At 33.5% G+C, this 20,225-nt stretch overlaps 2 protein-coding genes across 4 annotated transcripts; both read left to right on the top strand.

Annotated features, from left to right (window-relative positions):
• The first annotated feature begins 8,856 nt into the window (after positions 1-8,856).
• LOC127088328 (uncharacterized) lies at positions 8,857-12,202 on the top strand. 3 transcript variants are annotated; one of them, XM_051029263.1, is made up of 3 exons: positions 8,857-9,025; positions 9,681-10,076; positions 10,479-12,202. In XM_051029263.1, the coding sequence occupies exons 1-3, from the start codon at positions 8,972-8,974 to the stop codon at positions 11,883-11,885; spliced, it is 1,857 nt and encodes a 618-aa protein (XP_050885220.1). In that variant the 5' UTR covers positions 8,857-8,971; the 3' UTR covers positions 11,886-12,202. The 3 variants fall into 3 exon arrangements, with proteins under 3 accessions (XP_050885220.1, XP_050885219.1, XP_050885218.1); XM_051029262.1 differs by having other exon boundaries at positions 9,681-10,340; XM_051029261.1 differs by having other exon boundaries at positions 9,681-12,202.
• A 1,990-nt stretch (positions 12,203-14,192) lies between these two features.
• LOC127078482 (uncharacterized) lies at positions 14,193-15,071 on the top strand. Its single transcript, XM_051018938.1, has 3 exons — positions 14,193-14,202; positions 14,305-14,624; positions 14,691-15,071. Exons 1-3 carry the CDS (start codon positions 14,193-14,195, stop codon positions 15,069-15,071), a joined length of 711 nt encoding a protein of 236 aa, XP_050874895.1.
• The last annotated feature ends 5,154 nt before the right edge of the window (positions 15,072-20,225 follow it).

The raw sequence follows: 20,225 nt of genomic DNA, 5'->3' as shown, positions 1-20,225 counted from the left end.
CATTCACAGATGCTCCAACAGATGCTCCAACATGTGTCTCCACCTGGGTTTTAGCAGCCTTCTTTGACTCAGGAGTCTTAGCCTTCTTCCCAGACTTGTCTTCCATCATATTGACCTCTTTAGCTTTAACTTTTCCAGATGACCGACTCATTTATGAAAAGAATGGAAAAAATTAAGAGAAGGTAGAGATAAAAAAATTCTTAGTATAACATAGAAAGAGAAGAAGAGTATTCTTGCTTGTAACGATGAACCAGTTATAAATCAACTTCAAAATCAACCTTATTTCACGTGCAAAATTGGTCTTAAGAGAGAGAAAAAGGCTTTCTATTCTTGTACGCCTCCCATGAATTGATTGCTACAAATTCTCATAAATGCAAATACTAAGAGCACTCCTTAGTTTTTCAAACTGAGCTACATCCAATGCCTTAATGAATATGTCAGCTAACTGTTTTTCAGTTTCTATATGCACAAGATTTATAATTTTATCATCCACAGGTTCCTTGATGAAATGATGACAAATGTCAATGTGCTTGGTTCTACTGTGTTGAACAATATTCTTTGAAGTATTAATAGCACTCAAGTTTTCATAGAATAATATCATGACATCTTGTTCGACATTGTACTCCTTCAACATCTATTTCATCCAGATCAATTGAGTGCAACTGCTCCCTATAACAATATACTCAGCTTCAATAGTAGATAATGAGACACTATTTTTCTTCTTCTAAATCAAGAGATTAAATTATTTCCAAGAAAGAAATATCCATCAGATGTGCTTTTTATATCATATGCACTTCCAGCTCAATCATCATCACAATACCATATTAGTACTGAATTGTTAACATGAGAGTAGAGAATACCATAGTCACAAGTCTCATTTATATACTTCATAATTCTCTTCACTTGAGTAAGATGACTAGCCTTGGATTTAGCTTGATATCTTGCACAAACACCTACAGAGAAAGTAATGTTTGTCTGCTTGTTGTGAGGTAGAGCAGTCTGCCAATCATACTTCTATATAGACTTTGATCTACATCAACAACATTTTCATCTTTGGTTACTTTCACATGTGTTGCAACATGAGTTTTTTTGTGACTTGAACTTTCAAGCTCAACTTCTTCACCATACTCTTAGAATACTTGCTTTGAGATACAAAAATGTTGTCTTCCATTAGCTTTACTTGAAGACAAAAAAAGTAAGTGAATTCTCCTATCATACTCATCTCAAATTAAGACTTCATTTGTTGCACAAAATGATCCACCATCTGGTATGACATCCCACCAAAGAATATGTCATCAACATAAATCTGGGCTATCATGAGCTTTCCACCACCATTCTTCACAAATAGAGTTTTATCTATTCCATCTTTTTTGTATCAATTATTGACAAGGAACTCAATTAATATTTCATACCAAGCTCTTGGGGATTGCTTTAAACAACAAAGGGCTTTCTTTAACTTGTACAGATGATCTAGAAAACTAGGACCAATAAATCCCTTTGGTTGCTCAACATAAACTTTCTCATTAAGATACACATTCAAGGAGACACTTTTAACATCCATTTGAAATAATTTGAATTTAAACATGCAAGAAATTTCAAGTAATAATCTAATGGACTCAAGTCTAGCAACTGGAGAAAATGTCTCATCAAAATCTACTCCTTCTAATTGAGTGTATCCTTGAGCAACCAACCTTGCCTCGTTCATTGTTACATTACCACTTTCATCAAATTTATTCTTGTAGATTCATTTAGTACCAATGACATTCAAATCTTTAGGTCTTGGAACTAACTTCCATACATTATTTCTTTTGAGTTGACACATTTCCTCTTGCATGACATTTTTATCAAGAATTCATCAGTTATTTTTTCCTTGATATTGTTGGGCTTCATATTGGAAATGAAGCATGTGTTGGCAATCATCTCTCTGGATCTGGTGATAACTCCTTCATTTAGATTTCCTATGAAATTTTCAATGGGATAATCCTTTTGAATTCTACTCGATGATCCCTTGTTGATTTGAGGATCTCCAGAGTTTGTGCTTTCAGACTTAATATCAGACTCCTTGTCTGGGACATCTACTGGGATATCAGTCTATTTAGGAGACACATAATCTCCTTCTTCGTCTTTTTGCTTATCTTTAGGAGTATCATTAATGATAACATTTATTAACTCCATCATTATCTTGATACATTTGTTATATACCCTGAAAGCTCTACTATTGATGGAATATCCTAGAAAAAATCACTCATCACTATTGGGATCCATCTTCCTTATTTACTCACGATCTCTCAAGATGTATAACTTAGTACTAAAAACATGAAAGTATTTGACAATTGGTTTTCTCCCTTTTCACAGTTCATATTGAGTAGATTTAGTTCTAGATCTTATTGTCACACGATTGTGAATGTGACAAGTTATGTTCATTACTTCAGCCATGAAATAATAAGGTAATTCTTTGGCATCCAACATAACTCTAGCAGACTCTTGCAAGGTCCTATTTTCCCTCTCAACCAATCCACTATGTTGAGGTGTTATAGGTGTTGAGGATTCATGACAAGTCCCTTCAGATGAACAAAACTTAGAGAATTTAAAGTTTTCAAAATCTTTGTCATGTCCACTACTTATCCTTACTATCCCACTCCTTTTTTTCTCTTTGGAGATGTTAACGTGGCTCTTTGAAGACATCAAAAGTGTCAGATTTTTCTTTAATAAATTTGATTGAAGTATACCTTGAGAAATCATTCACACACACAAAGACATATCTTTTCCCACCCAAACTTTTAACTTGAATAGTCCCCATTAGGTCCATATGAAGTAATTCTAAAACTTTTGTGGTGCCAAGATGCTAGAGCTTCTTCTGGGACATCTTCTTCTGCTTGCCAATTTGGCATTCTCCACAAATTTTCCCTTCTTCAATCTTGAGTTTTGACAATCTCGTGATTGCCTCTTCAGATATGATCTTCCTTATACTCTTGAGGTTTACATGACAAAGTTTCTTGAGTCATAGGTTAGTCTCATCAACCTTGGATATCAAGCATGTTGAATGCTAAACTTTGTTTTGAGATACCTACAAGTAACATTTGTCATTGGATATTGATACTTTCATTAACACTTCTCGATGTTTGCTGGAAACAATACATTCAGATTTGTTGAAGCCCACATTTAAACCTTGATCACATAGTTGACTTATACTGATCAAGTTTGCATTCAGTCCTTCTACCAGCAGCACATCATCAAGACAAGGGAAACATGGAATAACCAGTTTGCATATGTCCTTGATTCTTCTTCTAGCTTCATCGCCAACTTTAACATAACTATTAGAGTAGAGCTTTAACTCTTCAAGACAGTTATTTTCTCCACTCATGTGCCTTGAACATCCACTATTAAAATATCAACCTTCTCTTTAGGAAACTATAAGAGATGTATGAGCTATGAGACATGCGACAATTTCCCTATGTTTCCACATATTCTTAGCTTGAGTTTTCTTCCCTTTATTTATGTTGAGCCTTGGATGAATATAGGGATGAGGATATCCATACAGTCTAAAGCAAAAGGGTCTTATATGACAGTATCTTTCACAATGCTGACACCTCCAAGATGAGTTCTTGTTTCCTCTGTTATGAGGATACACATGTTGAGCAGGATGCTGAGACATGTGGTCCAACATTTGAAGCTCAATCTTCTTCTCAGGGGAAACAAACTTCTTAGTGAGAATTTTGATCTTTTTGTTCATGGAATTGTAGTCAAACCTTATAGCCTTCATATTTCAAGACTTCTCCCCAACTTCCAAGATCTCATATAACATATCATAACCATTGTTTAACATACGAACAGATTTTGACATATTATCAAGTTTGGATTTTAATAATGTGACTTCCTCTTCCAAACCTGCAATGGTTGAGCCGATTTTTTCCATTGAGTGAGTGAAAGTATATATATTTCAGATAGTTCTTCTTTTGAGATATCTTTATCATTAGAATCACTACCTGAATCATATTTTCTAGTAAAAGCCATCACTTTGTTAGTTGTTTCTTCTTCATTCTCATCATCAGACTCAGACAAAGTGATTGGCATTCCCTTTTTCTTCTTCTTCTTCTTCATAAGAGTAGGACATTCATTTATAATGTAACAAAAACCTTTACATTCAAAACATTATACTCCTCTGCCTTTGTTAGGGTTGTCTTCATATTTGTTCTTGCTCTGGGGATATATGTCTGACACTTTGTCTTGGACATTTGTCCTCCATTTTATATCCAGTCTTTTCAAGTCTTTGTTAAACTTCCTACCAACAAGAGCTATAGCATATGATAAGCTTTCACATTAATCTTCATCTTCTTCAATGTTAGATACAAAGGCAATACTCTTATTTTTCTTTTCAACTCTATCATTTGTTTCCATTTCAAAGGTTTGCAAAAATCCAATAAGTTCATCCACTTTGATGTTGCTTAAGTAATGGGATTCTTCAATAGTTTTGACCTTCATATCAAGCTTCTTAGATAGAGATCTGAGGATTTTTCTAGACAACGTTTCTTCAGACATATTCTCTCCTAATGCAAAAGAAGTGTTAGAAATGTCACGCAGTCTGATCTTGAAGTCAGAGAGGATTCATCTTCATTCATTGTCAGATTCTCAAACTTTATTGTGAAGAGCTACAACCTTGACATACTTACTTTGGATGTTCCTTCATGTGTAGATTTGAGAATCTCTCAAACTTTTTTGGCTTCAGTACACGTATTGATCAATCTAAACATATTCTTGTCCACACCATTGAAAATATAATTTTAGACTTTGGAGTTTCCAAGAGCTTAATCATCTTCGACATTTGTCCAATAAGCTTCAGGCATTAAGGTTGATGTTCCATCTTGAGAGCTAATCACATGGTGTTTCCAACCTTTTATAACAACCTTCCATGTTTTGTTGTCCATGGATTTGTAAAAAGCAACCATCTTGGCTTTCCAATAATTATAATTAGTGTAATCCAAGACAAATGGTCTAATGGTAGATCCTCCATCCCTAGTGTTGTCCATATGAACAAAAAATATCTTCCCTAGAGCTCACCCAATCAGAACAGGATGCATGTTCTGATGCCAATTAAAATTCTATTATCAGGAGGACAAATATTGGACCAGCTGCTTAAGTTAATGTGTTCAACATCCTATACCAGAATTTATAGATAAAGTGATATATCATAAAGAAAATAAAGAACATAAGAGAATTGTTAACACAATTCAGTGCAACAACACCTACATCTAGGGGACTTTCAACCCAAGAGAGAAAATCAACTCTCAGTAGTATTAATACAAAGTATCTTAGATGAACAACATTTATTCAATGCCCCTCTTCTTAATACTACTTGTGTGTTTCTATTTAGGACTCCCCATAAAAATGAGAACACGTCTCAGTTGCTCTCAACCACTATCCTATTGATCAACACAATAAATAATTTAAGGATTGTGAATTGCAACTTAACTAATAATTAACCTATATGCCTTGAATATTCAATGTGGGTTTATAGAGGTGTACAAAAACAACAAATTACAAAGACTCAAAGAACCAAACCTTACTGCACTAGATCTTCGATATATGTGCTTACTTCAAACGTTAGGGTTAAGTCTCCTTAAATAACAAAGCAACTTCTGGGCTTTTCTCTAATGGGCAATTGATTTGAGATTACTTCCAGATTTGTAGAGGATTCGGTTAAGATTTGTTTTTCAAAAACTTCCACCAAAAAGATATTATTTGAATTTAAATTTTAAATCTCAAATTAATTAGGTTTGATTTGATTCAATCTGCCAAACAAATCTAATTAACTCATTGCTAAAAGATAGCAACAAATCTTGTTGCACACATCCAAAAAATATTGGATTACTACTTGCACGTTGGATAATCGATCTAGAAATACACCATCTGATGGTACAAAGACCATTCAAATACGGTATATAAGTACCACTCGTAGTGTGTGTGGTATAAAGATCAGTCATATATAATAATTTCTCATCCGAGGAGAAATTCAAATAATTATTCAAAGAGAATTCAATAATAGTTATTTGACCACTCAAAATTATTTCTCAAACAAGAGAAATTCAAATGATTCTCCAAAGAGAATCCAAAAATTAAAACTTATAATTTCTCAACTCAAACGAGGAGAAATTAAAATAATTCTCTAAAGAGAATTCAAGAAAATAATTGAAAAAATCAACAAGTAACAAGAAAGGGGGAAAATTTAACCGTTCCACAATTCGAAAGACGCAGAATTGTGAGATCGAGGAAGTAAAAACTTAATAAAATTTTTTGTGTGTTTTAAAATAAAACATGTCACTTCACTAATACATAAACACACTTTTTTTTAATAATATAGAACTTAAAAAACTTTTTTAAATTCATAATATTAAGATGTTTCAATAATTATTATAGATATTAAAAATTAATCGAAGTGAACCGTTCACTATATTTTCTTTAATTAATGATTAAATTTTAGTCTTTATAATAAAATCAATACTGAGTAGTGTATTTTTTTTGGATTATAGAGTTCAAATTCAATTTGAATGGTTGATTTAAAGATTTTTTTTCTTTCTTATCTTTTTTTTTATTTTTTATTCCTTATATACCCTATTCTGAAATTAAATTCTCAAAATATCCATTTTTTTAGTATCCACTCGTCCAATGGATGGACGAGTTGCTGAAAGAAAGTTTTTTGTAGGATGGACTCGGCCAATGATTGACCGAGCTAATGAAGAAACAATTTTTTTAAATTTAAATACATTTTTAGTATTATTAATAAATAATTTTACAATAATTTTTTTATTTAAATAATATAAATTATAGTTTTCTTATAATAATGTTTTTGTAAATTAAATATTTGTTTTAATAATAAAATTATAATTATATTAATTAAGCATATAAATAATTATAATTAATAGTGGATACTGGTAATAAAAACATATATTCCAGATAACAAAAGCATATAAATCACATTAATTCACAATGCTGACGAAATAGTAGATACCAGTAATGTAAAACATATTTTCCCGATACTATTATAGAATTGCAATCTCTTTCTATGATTTCAAACAATGCATCACAATCCCTACCTTTTTTTTCATTCTATGAGTTTTACGCTTACACGATTTTTTTAATAACTCATTTTCAAATAAAATAGCTTTAAAAATTTAAAGTGTGAAAAAATAGTAGTCGGTAGATTATAAGTTTTTATTTTATTTTTATGTTGACAATATGAAATAAAGACATTAATTTTATTCTTTAACCACAAATATGTATCTTGTATAAATTTTTTATAATATTATAACTATAATTATTTTTATTTAAGAAATAGAAAAAATAAATAAATTAATTAATTACATTAGTGAAAAATAATTTTTCCATGTATAAAATATACTCTTTAACATCTATCTTAACCACACATTTTCAGAAAAATATGTTTAAAATAAATGAAAACGAGAAAGGTTTTGTTGTTAGAGGCATAATATAATTAATTTCTTAAAAACTGCATTTGTTTATTTTATTTGGAGCCTCCCTTAATCTAAGTACTATGATTAAAGAGTTTGTTTTTCATATGTTTCATCTACCTGTCCTTTTACCATTACTACAAACATTTGATAAAAAATTTATTGGATATGCTGCAACTTTTTCCTTTGACCAGTAAACATTAAACCTATGCTGCAGTTTTGTTTTGAATCAATGAAGTAGTAAGAACTTTTTCTTTTTAGATTATTTAACTTATTATGTGAGCTTAGTTAAGAACATGCAAGTCCTGCATGTGATTGTGTCAGCTTAACTTGTCACATTAACTTCTTAAGCATGCAAACTCTACACACTGTTTTAGACACTATTTTGTCTTAAAGCCTGGATTCATTGTTTCCTATGTTGTAAGTTCCTAGGATTTGGTGGCAGAAGATCATGCAACTCATTACAATAACCAAAAATGAGTCATATTCATGATGTATACTAATCTGCTCTCATGCACAAAAACCACAAACATAGGATAAGGTTTCCTCCCTGCTACCTAGCACCTACTAACACAGCATAGGTGAATTTAACAACATTAAACTATTATTGTGATTTCATAGTTTTGTGTAAGAGTTTCATGTGATACTTGTTACTTTTTTTATAGACTAAAAAGATTAAAAACTGAAAATAATGACCATTTTTTACTCAGGCTTACTAGTACACAAATTTAACAAGTCTATTTTTATATCAACATAATATTCACACTATGGATTTATTTGATAAACTACCTTTCAGCTAACCGCTTTTAGTAAAATTAAAGTTGGACTAACTTATAATTGTAAACTAACATAGAAAATATATCTATGTTTGATTAATGTAATTTTTTAATTAAGATAATAGAGGTACATTTAAGAGACAAATTAAATTATATGTGATTATCTTTATGTCCTCTACTTTTTACAACCAATTTTAGAAATACACACAAGATCACAAAAACAATTGATGAAGATGTGGACGTGTATAAGTGCTTCATACTACTGGCTAAACATCATTTCTCTAAGGTTAATACACTATGGAGTAATTTATTGCATATGACTGATAAGGTAGCAGCTTAAATTTATAAAATTAATGTAGCTTAAGAATATGAAATGTCATAAAAAAATATGTAATTTTTTTTTTATATTTCAATTAAGATTACAGTGATAAAATTGAAAGAGAAAGAAAAGGTAAATCATAAACTATTTGAAATAAGTGATCAAAATAAGCTATAAATTGATAACAATGAGCTATAAGCACATGACGAAATATAAGAAATGAACTAAAAACTTAAAAAAAATTATTTATGACAAAATATAAGAAATGAACTAAAAACTTAAAAAGTGATTTTGCCAAACAAAATCTTATTGTCCTGGTTATTTGTATCTATAAATAGTTCAGTTCACTTCCACTCCAATGCATATTTCACAACAAAAGAGTTTTTTTCACTAAAATATAATAGAAAGAAATGACACACAAAGTTGTTATGTCTCTCATTCCTTTTCTTCTTCTCTGGTTGATTGTGAGTTATTAACTTTCCATGCATTTTTCTATCTTTTAGACTTATATTTTTCATCATCTATTTATCATAATAATCTATCATTTTCATCTTTTATCTTTTACACTTACATTTTTTATCATCTATTTATCATAATAGTATATCATTTTCATCTTTATTTGCAATTGTACATGCATGTTATATTTCATAAAATTCAACATATTCATAATCTATCATTTTCATCTCTATTTGCAATTGTACATGCATGTTGAATTTAATGCATGCTTCTAAGATCCTTCTCTTTAGTTGTTTTTCATGCATTAAACATACTCAGAATCAAGTTTTTAAATATGATTTAACTAAATTATGCATGCCTCTAAGATCCTTCTCCTTAGTTGTTTTCCATGCATTCAACACACTCATAATCGAGTTTTCCTATATGATTTAACTATATTATGATGTTTTTTTTTCTTCTGTAATGCAATTAAAAATACTCTACTTCCTATTTTTTAGGTTTCAAATTATGTATCTATATCCTGTATATACATAATGAAGATTTCTTCCCTATACAACAAAATGTGTCTCATAACACAGTTGTATTTTTATAATCATATATACCATCCAAAACATGTAATTAGTTTGTCACTCGTTAATATCTCTTTATTCAATTGTATTGTAGAATGACCATGGAAGCCTTGCAAGAGATATGAACCAAGTTGATCAGCCTTATCTTGATGGGTGGCTCAAAAACACTCCATTGAAGAACCAAAAACCCTCCCCTAACTCCGACCAAGTTTACCTTGATGGATGGTTGAAAGATACTCGAGGTGAGAAAGCAAAAGTCAACCTTGACTCCAACCAAGTTTACCTTGATGGATGGTTGAAAGATACCCGAACCGAGAAAGCAAAAGTCAACCCTGACTCAAATCTAGTTTACCTTGATGGATGGTTGAAAGATACTCGGGCTGAGAAAGAAAAAGTCAATCCTGATTCTAACCAAGTTTACCTTGATGGATGGTTGAAAGATACACGAGCCGAGAAAGAAAAAATCAACCCTGACTCCAACCAAGTTTACCTTGATGGATGGTTGAAAGATACCCGAGATGAGAAAGAAAAATCCAACCAAGTTTACCTTGATGGATGGTTGAAAGATACCCGAGCCGAGAAAGAAAAAAGCAACCCTGACTCCAACCAAGTTTACCTTGATGGATGGTTGAAAGATAGCCGAGCTGAGAAAGAAAAACACAACCCTAACTCCAACCAAGTTTACCTTGATGGATGGTTGAAAGATACCCGAGTCCAAAAAGAAAAAGCCAGCTCTGACTCCAACCAAGTTTACCTTGATAGATGGTTGAAAGATACTCGAGTTCAAAAAGAAAAAGTCAACTCTGACTCCAACGAAGTTTACCTTGATGGGTGGTTGAAAGATACCCGGGCCGAGAAAGAAAAAGTCAACCCTGACTCCAACCAAGTTTACCTTGATGGATGGTTGAAAGATACCCGAGGTGAGAAAGAAAAATCCAACCATGACTCCAACCAAGTTTACCTTGATGGATGGTTGAAAGATACCCGAGGCGAGAAAGAAAAAGTCAACCCTGACTCCAACCAAGTTTACCTGGATGGATGGTTGAAAGATACTAGAGCCGAGAAAGAAAAAGTCAACCCTGACTCCAACCAAATTTACCTTGATGGATGGTTGAAAGATATCCGAGTCCAAAAAGCAAAATCCAACTCTGACTCCAACCGAGTTTATCTTGATGGATGGTTGAAAGATACTAGAGCGGAGAAAGTCAAAGTCAACCCTGACTCCAACCAAGTTTACCTTGATGGATGGTTGAAAGATACCCGAGATGAGAAAGCAAAATCCACCCCTGACTCCAACCAAGTTTACGTTGATGGATGGTTGAAAGATACCCGAGCTGAGAAGGCAATAGTTAACTCTGACTCCAACCAAGTTTACCTTGATGGATGGTTGAAAGATACACGAGCAGAGAAAGAAAATTCCTCCCCTAACTCTAACCTAATTTATCTTGATGGATGGTTGAAAGATAACCATGTTGAGAATGCAAAATCCATCCCAAATTCCAAGCAAGCTTACCTTGATGGTTGGTTAAAAGACTCGCATGCAGAGAACGACATGAAAAATGGACAACACTTGGAAGAATCGAATGGAAAACTATCTTCAAAAGTTGACCATACAGAAGCATTCAAGGTAGCTTTTTTCAGTCTAGATGATCTTTATGTAGGAAATGTAATGACCTTGCAATTTCCTATCAGAGAATATGCTCCGTTCTTGCCAAGAAAAGTAGCCGACGACATTCCTGTCTCCAAATCACAAAGCCCAAGCCTTCTTCAACTATTCTCACTCACAAAAGATTCTCCTCAAGGTGAAGACATGATAGACGTAATTAATCAATGTGAGTCTGAACCCAATAAAGGGGAGACCAAGGCTTGTCCTACTTCTTTAGAGTCCATGCTTGAATTTGTTCATGGTATTATTGGTGCTGAGACTAATTATAACATTCACTCGACTAGCTATCCCACAACATCAGGTGCACCTTTGCAGAACTACACAGTTTTGGATATCTCAAAGGATATTTATGCTCCTAAATGGGTAGCATGTCACCCTAGGCCTTACCCATATGCACTTTACTATTGCCACTACCTAGACATAGGGAGTAAGATCTTCAAAGTTCTTCTAAAAGGTGAATATGGAGACATAATGAATGCTTTGGGAATTTGCCACCTAGACACATCTGCCATGAATCCTAATCATTTTATATTTGACCTACTTGGAATGAAGCCTGGGGAAGGTCCATTATGTCATTTCTTCCCTGTTAAGCATGTCTTATGGGTGCCAACCCCATCAGATGCCACTAAGTGAATAAAAGGAAACTAGTTCATATAGGTTAGTCGATGTCTGTCCCAAAACTTTTCATGTTGTTTCTATGCTTTTAATTTCTATAATTTTGGTGTCCTGTAAGGTCTTGGTTGTGCACTAAATAAGGTCTTGTTTTTAGAAACGAGATAATTGTGTTGGCGTCTCTTTAGTTTTTCAAACTTAGATAGTTGTTTGTTAGACCTCTAAGTAAGGAGTTTAAAGCAATTATCTTAGTGTTATTACGTGTGATTTATGGGTTATCTTTTGTATTGTAATTCTGTTTGTAGTAATGAATATCTGACATCGTCTCAATTCTATAATGTAAAGAACCAATATCAATCATTGTTCAATCATGATAATGATAAGAAAATAATAGGTTCTATAGAGACAAAGATTATGGAAAAACTAAGTTTATATCATATTCTATTGGATTAAATTGAAGTCAACTTAATTAATGTAAATTTCTAGGACTTGTTAATGGTAGAATAAGATTTAGTATATGACATAAGATAAGGTTAAGAATTTCCATTGTTTCTTCATGATGTAGATTAGCCTGGTCTCATGCACAACATTCAGAAACATTGGATAAGGTTTCCCCCTACTACCAAGCACCTACCAACATAGCACAAGTGAATTTAATAAAATTAGACTATTATTGCAATTTTGTAACAATTTTAATGTTAAATACTTATCTAAGAATTGAATAAGAAATTACAATCCTCTATAATCAACCTATAATGTTTAGTAAAATTAAAGTTGGACTACCGTTAATTGTAAAATAACGTTACATAATATAATATGTTTAATTAATGTAATTTTTTAATTAAGATAATAGAGGAGAAAACAAGAAAGTAATATGTGATTATCTTTATATCCTCTACTTTTTACAACCAATTTTTAAAAATACACAAAAGATCACATAAACAATTGATGAAGATGTGAATGTGTATAAGTGCTTCATAGTACTGTTTATGTCCAAACATCATTTTTCTAAGGTTAGCCTTTTTTTATATAAAAAAAATAAGTATTGTTATTGCATATGACTGATAAGGTAGCCGCTTAAATTTACAAAATTAATGTAGTTTGAAAATATGAAATGTCATAAAAAAATATGTTTAATTATTATTCTCTCCTTTTTTTTTTAAGTATTTTTTTATTATTTTTTTATACATATTAAGGAAACTAATTATTATTGTTATTTTTTAAATAATAATTCTTTTATCTATAATAATATCCTTAATTATTTATTACATTCACTCTACTTTTTCTCTTTCTAATAATTATTGAACTTTGCAAGTGACAATTAAAGAGAAACAATTTTTTTACAAGAAAATCACACTTATAAAGAAACGGAAGGAGTATTTTTTATATATTTCAATTAAGATTACAATGATAAAATTGAAAGAAAAAAAAAGATAAATTATAAACTACTTGAAAAAACTTATCAAAATAAGCTATAAATTCATAACAATGAGCTATAAGCACATGACAAAATATAAGAAATGAATTAAAAACTTAAAAAATAATTTTGCCAAACAAAGTATTAATGTTTATTTGTACTTTCTCTTCTTATTTGTCTATAAATAGCTCAATTCACTTCTGCTCCAATACATATTTCACAACAAAACATTTCCCACTAAAATATAATAGAAAGAAATGACACACATAGTTGTTATGTTTCTCCTTCCTTTACTCATGCTCTTGTTGATTGTGAGTTATTAGCTTCTCATGCATTCTTCTATCTTTAACACTTATATTTTTCATCATCTATTTATCATAATAATCTATCATTTTCATCTTTATTTGCAATTGTGCATGCATGTTAAATTTCATAAAATTTAACATATTCATAATCTATCATTTTCATCTTTATTTGCAATTGTACATGCAAGTTTCTAAGATCCTTTTCTTTTAGTTATTTTTCATGCATTCAACACACTAAGAATCAAGTTTTTCTATATGATTTAACTAAATTATGCATGCCTCTAAGATCCTTCTCCTTATTGTTTTCCATGCATTCAACACACTCAGAATCGAGTTTTTCTATAAGTTAAACTAAATTATGATGTTTTTTGCAGTAATGAAATTAAAAATATTCTACTTCCTATTTTTTATGTTTTAAAATTATATATCTATCTCCTGTATATACATAATGAATATTTATTTCCTATACATCATAATGTGTCTCATCACACACTTGTGTTTTTTTAATCATATATATCATCCGAAAACATATAATTAGTTTGTCACTAACTAATATCCCTTTATTGAATTGTATTGTAGAATGGCCATGTAAGCTTTGCAAGAGATATGAACCAAGGTAATCAGCCTTATCTTGATGGGTGGCTAAAAAACACTCCATTGAAGAACCAAAAATCCTCCCCAAACTCCGACCAAGTTTACCTTGATGGATGATTGAAAGATACCCGAGGTGAGAAGGAAAAAGTCAACCCTGCCTCCAACCAAGTTTACCTTGATGGATGGCTAAAAGATACCCGAGCTGAGAAAGAAAAAGTCAATCCTGACTCCAACCAAGTTTACGTTGATGGATGGTTGAAAGATACCCGAGTTGAAAAGGAGAAATCCGCCCCTGACTCTAAGCAAGTTTACCTTGATGGATGGTTGAAAGATACTAGAGGAGAGAAAGCCAAAGCCAACCCTGATTCAAACCAAGTTTACCTTGATGGATGGCTAAAAGATACTCGAGCAGAGAAAGAAAAAGTCAATCCTGACTCCAACCAAGTTTACCATGATGGATGGTTGAAAGATACCTGAGTTGAAAAAGAGAAATTTGCCCCTGACTCTAAGCAAGTTTACCTTGATGGATGGTTGAAAGATACTAGAGGCGAGAAAGTGAAAGCCAACCCTGATTCAAACCAAGTTTACCTTGATGGATGGTTGAAAGATACTCGAGCAGAGAAAGAAAACTCCAACCTTGACTCAAACCAAGTTTACCTTGATGGATGGTTGAAAGACACCCGAGCTGAGAAAGCAAAATCTAATCCTGACACCAACCAAGCTTACCTTGATGGATGGTTGAAAGATACCCGAGTTGAAAAGGAGAAATCTACCCTAGACTCTAAGAAAGTTTACCTTGATGGGTGCCTGAAAGATATCCGAGTTGAAAAGGAGAAATCTTCCCCTGACTCTAAGCAAGCTTACCTTGATGGATGGTTGAAAGATACTTGAGATGAGAAAGCAAAATCCACCCCTGACTCCTAAGAAGTTTACGTTGATGGATGGTTGAAAGATACCCGAGATGAGAAAGCACAAGTGAACACTAACTCCAACCAAGTTTACCTTGATGGATGGTTGAAAGATACCCGAGTCGAAAAATTAAATTCTAACCCTAACTCCAACCAATTTTACCTTGAATGATGGTTGAAAGATACTCATACTTTTAACGCAAAATTGACCCTTGACTCCAACCAAGTTTACCTTGATGGATGGTTGAAAGATGAATGAGCAGAGAAAGATAGTTCCTCCCCTAACTCTAACCAACTTTACCTTGATGGATGGTTGAAAGATAACCATGTTGAGAATGCAAAATCCATCCTAAATTCCAAGCAAGCTTACCTTGATGGTTGATCGCTCGACTGGGTGAGTCGAGAATGGGATACAAACTGCAAGTGCACAGTTCTATCGCGTAGTTTTAAAAGATATCGATCCCACAGGGACTTATGAATCGATATACCGTTATCTAAGGTTACTACGTAAATCTAAGGTGAAAATGTTTGATTGTTTGGGGAAAAGCTAAGATCTAAACTAATATCTAGATTAAATATCAATAAAACGGATATCGGTATGTAGTTCGTCAAAACTAGGGAATCAAGTCTTTGTCGGTTTCTTGGTTTTAAAATGAATCGTTTCGGTTAACTTTATTGGTTAAAGGTTCTATCTCAAACTCTCGCTCTGTTGAATAAACCATGATTTTATATTAATGTTGCTGTCACTTATAATTAAGTCAAAAACCATATTTTGAAAACAATAAAGTTGCAGAAACTCTTTTTAAGAAAATACTGACCGTTTTAAACACCCTTATCTCAAACTCTCGCTCTGTTGACTTAGGTTATATAATTAAATCCAAATGCTTAACTCTCGTCCTCACATTCAATCTTTAAAAATACTTTTTGGAAAAGGTCAGAATTTAATTAACTCTAAAATTTGCTCTCGCCCTGATCTAGAATTAATGCCTAACTTACACTGTCCAGTTAAAATCTCAAACTCTCGCTCTATTGATTTTAACTTCTTTATGTCTTTTACTTTTGTAAAAAATCTTGTTATTAAACCTGTAAGTTGAAACCGTAAAAAGATTGATTTTGATTTTAAGTTTAAATAGACCGACTCAGTCTTGATCCCTTATTCTGCTTACTTTACATACCGATACCTAGGCAAATTAGCCAGACATGCTAAATAAATAAGAATTTATATCATGCATAAACAGACTCATTCCAGGCAAGCAATATGAATAAACAATAGAATAAAACATTAAAAATTAAATAACAATTAAAGAACCTGAATGCGTAATACAATGGTCTTGAACACTCCACCACAAGCCGGTAGGATTTGTTCTTGGATTCTTCAATTAGACAGTAAATTAAATCAAGGAAATAAAACTGGAATATAACGTAAGGTTAAATCCGGTATAAAGTTGCACAATAGTTTCCGGTGTAGAAACTATTATGCGAAAAATATCTAAAAGCTAAAACTGGAAAGGTAAATTTGCAAGGGAAAAAGAATGTAAATCTTGCAAAAGAAATAAATAAAATAAACAATGCTAAGTTGCTGGAAAGGAAGAAAAATAAGCAAAGGCGTGAAAAGAAAATTTGGCAGAGCTTCGGCAAACTGAGCGTGCAAAAACTGAGACTTTTTTAGGTTTGTGAGATGGCTATTTATAATAGCCTTGGTAACTGCCTTCCGTTTCCCACGAGTCTTCAGCATGGCTAAATACACGGCGTGGGCATAGGACACGAACTCTCTCAACGTTCTTCTTCAATTCTTCTGAGAGCGTGACTTGCGCCAAAAAGCTAGTGGAATGGTGTGACGCTCGTCACACCATGTGTGACGCTCGTCACAGGGATGCTTCTAGTGTGACGCTCGTCACAACCCTTGTGACGCCCGTCACAGGCACAACGTGCGCTTTCTTTTGGGCTGGGCTTGGTCTTTGATATTTGTTTCCTTTTTACTCCTTTCTACACCTCCTTTTCTTCCCTTTTTCACTTTTGCTTCAAAATGGGTACCTGATGTAAATAGAAAAGAAATACTGCATAATATCTGATAAAATGGGATAAATTAAAGTAAATTATAATATAATCTAATTGAATTAAGTCTTCAAATGTGATATAATTTCATGTTATCAAACTCCCCCATACTTAAATCTTTGCTTGTCCTCAAGCAAAATTCAGTATAGAACTTGTTAAAAGTTTTAGCCAGATGAAATTTCAAAGCACACATCAATTCGTACTAGGTTGCAAATGGATTTTTGTTTAGGAGGACTCGAGTTTAATCTTGACATCAACAACTACCGTTACAACTTAGATAACCCTACTTTATGCCAATCAGTTCAAGTACCTTATGATAGCTATCCTGGTTCCTTTAGTCTTATTTTACCCGTTTTCATTCTAGCGAAATCACATTAAGCCCTTTATCCTTTCGCGCACATAGTGGAGTAACCGATTAGTGATTATGATCCGCTTTTAGCTAGAAGTTCTGGTACATAAGTCGGATAACTTCATTATTCAGTCCATTGCAAATTGCGGGGGATCGAACCGTAGTCCGCCCTACCGAGTTCAGTACCAGATTCCTACTGAACCAACTCATAATGGGTCTTTCGTATTGTGCTTTTGCATGATCTGCAACCTTTAGATTAAATGATCTGGTAAGGATCACCTAATTTAATTAGTGCATTTCTTGATATATTTATATATCTTAGGTTACTTTGGGGATCATTCACTTATATTCATCGGCTCTCCACGTAGTTTGCTATTAAGATGGTGCTGACTTCTGTATAAACTACTTGGGGTTGCCATAGAACTAAAAGTTCAAGGAATCGGTATAATAGGTACTTATCCTGATCTAACATATTGAGGTTCTCAGAGCGTTGTTATGGTAATGATTTTGTTTTGATTTCACTCAAGTTTTATAAAGTAAGCAACCTTTATACTTATTGGGTGTGTTAAAAAATTTTTTTGTTATGGCTCAAGAAAATTGAGGGGAATAGATAATAAGAATTTTTCACATTCGGACTTGACTTAAAATAAATATATATTATAATAATTTTTTTTTTTTCATAATAAGAAAGGGAAATAACAATGAAAAGGGAAAATAACATACTTGAAAAAAGGTAATAGGAAGAATATTGTTTCCCCCCCCCCCCCATACTTAAACTAAACATTGTCCTCAATGTTTTAAGGGAAAGAAATACAAAATGGAAATGAAAAGAAAAAGGAAATATAACTAAGGCTGCCTACCGCCTCTGGTTCTTGGACCGGGTGATCTTTGACGTATGTCTAAGTTGTCGAACTTGCTGAACAATTCAGTAAACCGCTGGTCGGTTATGGCATTCCGAGCATCCTGTTGCTGTTGCATTTGACGCATCATCTGCATCATCTCTGCATTCTGTGTCTGCATACCATCGATAGCATCCATAATGTCGTCGTTGGTCGCAGGCCTTCTTCGTCGACGACGTTGGGAGGATGGGCCTGCTGCATTACGGGAAGGGTTGAGCGGGACTGATTGTTGTGTTGGCGGATGGTCACCTTGTTCCATTTCTTCAAACTCATCAGTTTGCTGGTTTGTTTGTGAAGGCTCGGTGGTTTCAGGAGCGCTAAGATCGTAGAGGTGGCGGTCGGGGTTTGTGACATCAGTTAGGGTGGTATTGGGTAGCACAACACTCGGGACTGCTTGGTTGTTCACCATAAGATAATAGCTTCCGCCTACTCTGTTTTTAATCAGGCGGCTAGAACGGCAATAGCTGATATCCATAGACAGGGGAGGTAGGGATTCTAAAGTTTGGAGTCTATCCCCTAGGTTCAGGCCAAGTGCTATGGAGGTTATTAATCCACCAATTATAAAGGGTTGCCGGCCTCTAGCACATAAGGTGCGGATATGATGAAAGAGAAAGGAGGCGGCGTTTACCTGGGCTTGCGGTTCGAAGACGCACTGGAGGAAAAATAACTCCTTTGAGTTGACCTTACTGTTGTTTGGTCTACCAAAAACTGTGTTTTGCAAGATACGGAGAAAATAACGGATGGTGGGGTTATGGATGTGGGAGAGAAGGAGTTCTTCCCAGTTGTAGGTCTCTATACCGGAAATTTTCTTAAAAAGGTCAAAAACGCCAACTGTGTTCCAGTTTAGGTCGGGAGGGATTCTGGGGTAGACTTGGCCTTCTGTGGTAAATTGTAGCATGGTACTCAATTGGTTTTGGGTTAGAGAGTACTCGGTGTTAAACATGCGGAAGGTTGCGGTACCGGTCAGAAATTCACCCTCACTGGCGGGAGTGGTGTAGTCGTAAGAACTTAGGAATTCTAAGGTTAGGGAAGGGTAGGTGGGTTGGTTATGAGTGCAAAGGAAGGTTAAATCGGCTTTACGGAGCATCCACTCGATACCTTGGAGTAAGCCTAATTGTTGTAAACAAGTTAAATCGGGGTACCTGGTGGAAGCGACGCCTCGCTGCTGGAAGCGCTCGAATTGCTCTTGCTGATAGTTGTCATCTCCGGATCGGAAGATGATATTTCCGAAATTTTGATTTCCCGCCATTGTGATGAATTTTTGAAGGGATGATTTGGAAAGAAAAATAAATGTATTTGATATGAGAGAATTGTTTGTGGTGAATGAAGGAAGTTTTGGTAGGTATTTATAGGAGAAGGATTGGAAGGTAGAAAGAAAAAGTGGTTGAAGAGTAATTAAGTGTGGTAAACGAAAAAATGAATGGGGAAGGTAAAAATTAAAGTGTAACGTTCGTCTCCAACGGCTCCCTAACGTTCACATGTCTGAGGGGCGTTACGCTCGTCACAAGGCTGTGACGTTCGTAACAGGCGTTTTGCGTGCCGTTCGTCATGGAGTGTGTGACGCTCGTCACACAGTCCTTTTTGGCAAGGCTTCAGTAGCGCTTCACAGAATTACTTTGGTAGCGTATTTTAATGTTTCATTTTGCTTATGATCATTTTTAGTCTGCAGTTTTAATGTATTGTGCACGCTTACTTGCTTTGTATAATAATAATAGGTAACAACAGTAGAGCATAATAGCCATTGCATAATAAAATTAACTAAACAGCTTCAATAAAAATGATCATAATGTATTACAGGGAAGGAAAATAATGAAATGAAATAGAAATAAACATG

Source organism: Lathyrus oleraceus, chromosome 5 (assembly GCF_024323335.1).
Source record: "Lathyrus oleraceus cultivar Zhongwan6 chromosome 5, CAAS_Psat_ZW6_1.0, whole genome shotgun sequence".
Lineage (NCBI taxonomy): Eukaryota > Viridiplantae > Streptophyta > Magnoliopsida > Fabales > Fabaceae > Lathyrus > Lathyrus oleraceus.
This window is presented reverse-complemented; position numbering and strand designations above follow the sequence as displayed.

What these genes read in the sequence shown, in the direction of transcription:
- LOC127088328 (XM_051029261.1), top strand. Translation starts at nt 8,972, where the DNA reads ATGACACACAAAGTTGTTATGTCTCTCATTCCTTTTCTTCTTCTCTGG. An exon ending in TTCTTCTTCTCTGGTTGATT is followed by an intron (nt 9,026 to 9,680) that starts GTGAGTTATTAA and finishes ATTGTATTGTAG; the next exon opens with AATGACCATGGAAGCCTTGC.
- LOC127078482 (XM_051018938.1), top strand. An exon ending in TCAATCCTGACTCCAACCAA is followed by an intron (nt 14,625 to 14,690) that starts GTTTACCATGAT and finishes CCTGACTCTAAG; the next exon opens with CAAGTTTACCTTGATGGATG.